The following is a 6,000-nucleotide window of genomic DNA, read 5'->3' as shown; positions in this document are numbered from 1 at the left end:
TTCTGACTTGATTTGATTGATTTCAGGGTCCGAGAGGCCAGAAGTGAAGAAACTTGTCTTTGGGAGGCTAATTGCTAAGCCCGAGACTTCTTCAAACTCTTTTAAGACTTGAAGAACGCTTTGCAGTGAGTTTAGCGAGCCATCTACGAAGATAAGCAAATCATCTGCAAAGCATAAGTGAGTTAGCTTTTGATTTTGACATTTATGGTGGTAGTGAAATTTGCCTCCTTGTGCAGCTTGGTCAAGCATGAACGAGAGACAGTTCATAGCAATGACGAAGAGGTAAGGAGAGAGCGGATCTCCTTGCCGCAACCCTCTGGAGCCTTTGAAATACCCGTGCACATTACCGTTGAAACCCACTGAGAAAGAAGGGGTGCAGATACAGGCTTGCAACCAACGAATGTAGAGTTCAGGGATTTCAATGTCTTTAGTGACATTGTTTTGACGATTAAACCGCATAAGCTACTTACTAGTCTAAATACTGAGAATGGTATGCACGTTGTAACAAGGGTCGATTAAATTTCAAGTTATAATTTTTAATAGCATTCTGAAAAGAAAAAAAAAAGAAAAAAAGCTTTTAAACGGTAACGACTACTTTTTTTTTTTTGCTAAGCGAGTAAATATCATTAAAATGAAAAGTTTGGATTTACATAGGGGATTACCAATATATTGGTCCCTTGGCAAAAAAGCTCAAAAAACAAGGAAGCAACAATAACTCAATTAATAGCCAGATAAACCTAGACACGAGTCAATGGACCCAGAGAGTGAAAAACTTCTTGAAGCTCTTCTTATGGCCTTTGGCAATGGTGGTGTTAATGATTTCTCGGTCAATTGATTTGAAGATGGTAGACGGAGGAATGGCTTGAGAATTATGAAGGATGTTGTTTCTCTGTTTCCAAATTGCATAAACTGCTGCCTGAGCTACCAGCTTTCGAAGCGCAGAGGGAGAGGAAGCATTACTTAATCTGAGCCAGTCCAGCAAACTTTCCCAGTTACGGAAATTGGTTGGTGGGAGACCCAGTCTGAGTTTGATGGCTCGCCAGATATAGTCACTGAAGTTGCAGAAAAGGAGCAGATGATCCCTTGTTTCCACACTTTGAGAGCATAAACAGCACAGGGGGGAGTTATGCATACCCCAAGCAAGCAAACGAGATCTTGTGGGCAGTCTATCGAGGTGAGCAACCTAGAAGTGGAAGGAGTTCCTCGGTGTAGCACCCTTAAACCAGATGAGGCTTGACCAAGGTTTAGGGGAATCGGTTTGTCTTATAGCCTCCCAAGTCAACGAAGAAGAGAAGCTGTTAGTCACAGTACCGTTCACAGACCAGCCATATAAGTCATCAGTGTGAGCTTGCAGAGGAAGTGGAACAGTGGTAAGGAAGGCATGGAGGTCGAGAGCTTGTTGCGATCGAGGAGATGGGAGAATCCAGGTGGCACCGTTTGTAGCCTCAGCAACCGAAGCAGAGAGGGGAATCCTTAGATGTCTAGGGCCCTCTACACCAAACACCTCAAGTAGAGGCCCCAAAGGTGTCCAAGAGTCATGCCAGAAACTTGCAGATCGGCCATTACCAAGGGTGATTGATAAGAATCTCTGCGCAAAGGGTCTCAGCCGCAAGAGACAGCGCCAGTTCCAAGTATCAGTGGCGCTCTCCTTGATGAACCAAAACTCAGACAAACGACCTGAAAGCCCTGAGGGAAAGTGGTGTAAACGATGCCAAGAAACCCACAGAGAAGAGTTATTTGCGAAAAGAAGCCAGATAAACTTCAAGTTCAGGGTTAAGTTCCACTCAGTAAAACGCCTGAGACCTAGTCCCCCTTCAGCCTTCGGGAGACAAACCTGGGCCCAAGACACTTTTGCTTTTCGATGATTCTCAATGCCACCAGACCACAGGAATCTAGAGCACAAGGATTCGATTTCCCGGATACATCCCCTTGGGAGCTTGAAAGCGGAGATCCAAAAAACCACCGTACCAGAGATAACAGAAGCTAGCAATTGGAGCCTTCCTGCAAAAGAAAGAGCTTTGGTGGTCCAATGATTGAATCTGCACTTGAGTTTATCCAACAGGGGGGCATACTCAGTTATCTTTAGTTTCCTGCACATAAGAGGAAGCCCCAAATATCTTATGGGCAGAGTGGCCTGAGGGAAACCATAGTTCGATATTGCAGCTCTTTCTATATCATCCACACCCGCCAGAAAAAGCTCTGTCTTGTCCCGATTCATCGTTAAACCAGACCAACCAGCAAAATCATCCAAAGTCTCATTTATACCGTGAAGAGAAGAACTCCCTCCATCAAAGAAAATCATAACATCATCCGCAAACATCAAATGTGAAAGATTCAGTTCTGATGTTTTAGGATGATAGAAGATGTAACCTGAAGAGTACCGAGAGGAGAGGAGCTTTGAGAAAACTTCCATTGCTAGGTCAAAGAGGTATGGGGAGAGGGGATCGCCCTGTCTGAGGCCTCTGGTACTTTTGAAGAAACCTCCGGTGGCTTCATTTATAGCTATGGAGAAGGTCGGGGAGGTGAGACATTCCTCAATCCACTTTATATACTTATCTGGGAGGTTAATTGCACGAAGAGTGGAGATGACGAAATCCCATATAATCGAATCAAAAGCTTTGCGGAGGTCCACTTTGAGCATACCACGAGGGGTTATGCCTGCTCTGTTGTAACCATGGACAATCTCCGTAGCAAGCAAAACATTTTCTGACAGGCTACGACCCTTGATAAAAGCGGTTTGGAAAGGGGAAATGACGTCAGGCAGAAGTAACTTTAGTCTGTTGGCCAGGAGCTTTGAGATGACCTTGTAAAGGGTATTGAGGCAGGAAATAGGTCTGAACTCTGAGGGCTTAGAGGGAATTGTGATCTTGGGAATTAAAACCAGGTTAGTGGCATTCCACTGTTTGAGGAGCTTCCCTGAAGAGAAAAACTCTTTGATTGCAGCTAGAACTTCTCCTCCGACAATACTCCAGCAATGAGTGAAGAACTCCACCGGATAACCGTCAGGTCCGCTTGTCTTATTTTTAGGGAGGGAGCAAAAAGCCTCTTTAATCTCTTCTGAAGAAAAGTCCTTGGAAAACATAGCCTGTTGTTCCTCCGAACAGCGGAAGCCAAGCAAAGAGGTGATGTCATCCTGAGTAAATAACGGAGGAGAGACAGGACCACCAAGCAAACCAGTGATATAATCCCTACAGATTTCCTGGATACCCTCGGGAGAGTCAATTTTTACACCATACTCGTTCTCTAGGAAGTGAATATGGTTTATGGCTTGGCGAGAGTTTGCCATTTTGTGGAAATAGCTGGAGTTGCAGTCTCCATCTCTCAACCAAGTGACACTTGACCGCTGTCTGAAAAACTTTTCCTCTGCGGAGACCAGGAATTGCCATCTGCATTCATCATGAAGGAGCTGGGCTGCTGCTTGAGAAGAAGGCGAGTTTAGCATCTGATTCTGACTCTGAATAACTTGCTCATGTGCTTCGATAACCCTTTTCTCAATCCCAGAGTAATTTGATCTGCTAAAATCACGGATAGGCTTCTTTAGGCCGCGGAGCTTTTGAGAAACTCGATACATATCAGAACCCACAAGATTGAAAGAGAACCACTGTTCACGGATGAGATCAATGAAAGCAGTGTCCTGCAGAAGGTAATTGTATAGTTTGAAAGCCCTTTTGTGGGTGTGCTTAGGCGTGGAGAGGGTTATTGTAGAGCACGCATGATCAGAAAAATCCGGTTCAGTAAAGAGACCAAAAGAAAGAGGGTAAGTAGCAGACCATAGATCATTTACTAGAACTCTGTCTAATTTTTTGGCGATGGGTTCTTCTCTTCTTTTATTCCACCAGGTGAACAGGCAGCCTCTAAAAGTGAGATCATGGAGAGAGGCGCTGAAAAGGCAATCTCTGAAGTCCCTACAAGGTCTGTCCATTGAGAAACCATCTGAAGTAGAGTGCTCTGAAGGGTTCGAAATTTGATTAAAGTCGCCTAGGACTGACCAGGATTTACCTTGAATCCCCGGGTCCCTAGAAAGTGAGAGAATCTCGTCCCAGAGGAGACCTCGCTCTGCCTCGTCGTTTGAGGCATAGACAAAAGAAACCACCATTGTAAGGGCGGAGCCAGGAAGTTGAGCTTCACAAGTGACCATTTGGTGGGATTTGGACAAAACAGAGGCTTTGACACTGGGATGCCAGAGGACCCAAATCCTCCCATAAGCTGAAAAATCATAGTTATTATCATGCAACCAGCCCGGTGCTACACTGCCGAGGAGCTTTGAGCACTTTTGCTGTTGAACATGGGTCTCTACTAGACCACCAAAAAGTGGCTTATTTCTTCGAAGCCATTTCTTAAATCCGGTACGATGGGATAGCTTATTAAAGCCTCGGACATTCCAACAAAAAATATCTACACTCATTGAAGGAGGGGATTAGTGGAGGCCTTTGCCTCGCTCACGCTTGCGTTGCCTTTGGGACACCACCTTCGTGAACTGAAGATCATCATACTCCTCTGAGCGAACAGAAACCTCAGAGTCGCTATATTCACTTGACACGACATCTGATGAGTCTGGTTCAGCTGCAGAGACACCAGCTGAACTGGTGGATTTCACAGATTTAGACGATTTACTGGACTCTCCAACTAGCGTGGGACCTCTCAGGACCGAAGAGGTATGGGATAAGATACCTGATTCCTTTGGGGTATCTCCAGAAAATCTTGGAATTGGCAAAGGTGAAACAACTGGGGTTGCTTTAACGCGATAGACCGGGACCTTTTGCTTTTTCTTTGCTCTGGGACAAGTATCAGCAGTATGCGCAGAAGAGTGGCATCCTGAGCAAGAAATAGGAGCAAGTTTGCACCGCTTGATACTGTGTCCTATCTCCTTACAGTGCGAACATATTGGGGGCATCCAGGGGCTTGAGACAAGAACTCTTTTGATCTCACCTGACTGGAACTTCACATTTACAGCCTCGGGGAGTGGTTTCCTAGGATCAATAATTGTGAAGACTTTTGCGACCTCTAGGTTGGTCTTGTTTATAGTGGAGGGATGCAAGCATTTTGGATCCCCGACCAAGCTAGCAATTCGTTCAAGACCATCATCATTGAAGCATTGCAAGGGAACGTTCCTGAGCTCCAACCAAATAGGAGCAGAGGATAGCTCCGGCTTTGTCGGGATAACTCCAGGTGTCCAATCCGCAACAAACATAGTCTGGCCATCAATACTCCAAAGTCGCTGGGTAAGGACTCGAGAGCGGGTCTGGGCATTGGGAATCCTAAAAAGGAAAGCATTGCCCTCAAACTTAGAGACCGAAATATCTCTAAACCTGTTACTCCAGATTCCATTAACAATGGTGTGGATTGTTCCTTGGGAGGGGGGGTCAGAATAAAATTGGCCGATAATGAAGGAATCCCAAGATTTTTGATGCTTTTCAATGATGGAGTTTGGCATCTCAACACACGCTTCGCCGGAAGGGAGAGTGAAAGCCTTACCCTTCTTTGAGAGTGACTTTGCTGGTCCTTTAAACAGCTTGAGCCAATTATCCTCTTTGTTTCCTTGTTTTTGTGAAGCTGGATCTCGGGGCTGAGCCGACGAGTCAGGTTCAGTGTGGGTGGTTCCCTGTTCTGGTTCCCACTGAGGGGCCGGGGTGTTTTGTGTTGGTAATGGGAGAGCTTTTGGAAGAGGACTCACATTAGCAATTTGTGTCTCCAGATCTAGGGCGTCCTTTGGAGGTGTGGATAGATCCGAGGGGGCAATGGCTGAGACTGAAGACTGCGCTTCAGCTGAGGCATTATGGTTGGTGACAGGTGGAGCGGATTCAATTTGGGTTGGAGCCAAAGTCTCCGGTGGAGGTGGAGGAGAGGAGGGTGGGGGTGATTCCGAGTTCGAAGGTGAAGCAGAACCCGGGGGTTTCTTTTTTTTGGGGTTTTTTTGCTTCCCCATGAGGAGGGGAGGGCCTGAAAGAGAGCCTGAAAGTGGCTTCCGCCGCCGCGGATAGCGATGGAGAAGGGTGGAGA

At 46.0% G+C, this 6,000-nt stretch overlaps 2 protein-coding genes across 2 annotated transcripts; both read right to left on the bottom strand.

The window, feature by feature from the left end:
• Window positions 1-748: 748 nt before the first annotated feature.
• On the bottom strand, window positions 749-1,132 carry LOC147919845 (uncharacterized). Its single transcript, XM_087504131.1, has one exon. It carries the CDS (start codon window positions 1,130-1,132, stop codon window positions 749-751), a length of 384 nt encoding a protein of 127 aa, XP_087360257.1.
• A 3,285-nt stretch (window positions 1,133-4,417) lies between these two features.
• Window positions 4,418-5,437, bottom strand: LOC147919844 (uncharacterized). The gene has a single exon (XM_087504130.1). The coding sequence runs from the start codon at window positions 5,432-5,434 to the stop codon at window positions 4,418-4,420; it is 1,017 nt and encodes a 338-aa protein (XP_087360256.1). The 5' UTR covers window positions 5,435-5,437.
• Window positions 5,438-6,000: the final 563 nt, after the last annotated feature.

This window comes from Camelina sativa, chromosome 20 (assembly GCF_030686135.1).
Source record: "Camelina sativa cultivar CO46 ecotype springtype chromosome 20, ASM3068613v1".
Classification (NCBI taxonomy): Eukaryota; Viridiplantae; Streptophyta; class Magnoliopsida; order Brassicales; family Brassicaceae; genus Camelina; species Camelina sativa.
This window is presented reverse-complemented; position numbering and strand designations above follow the sequence as displayed.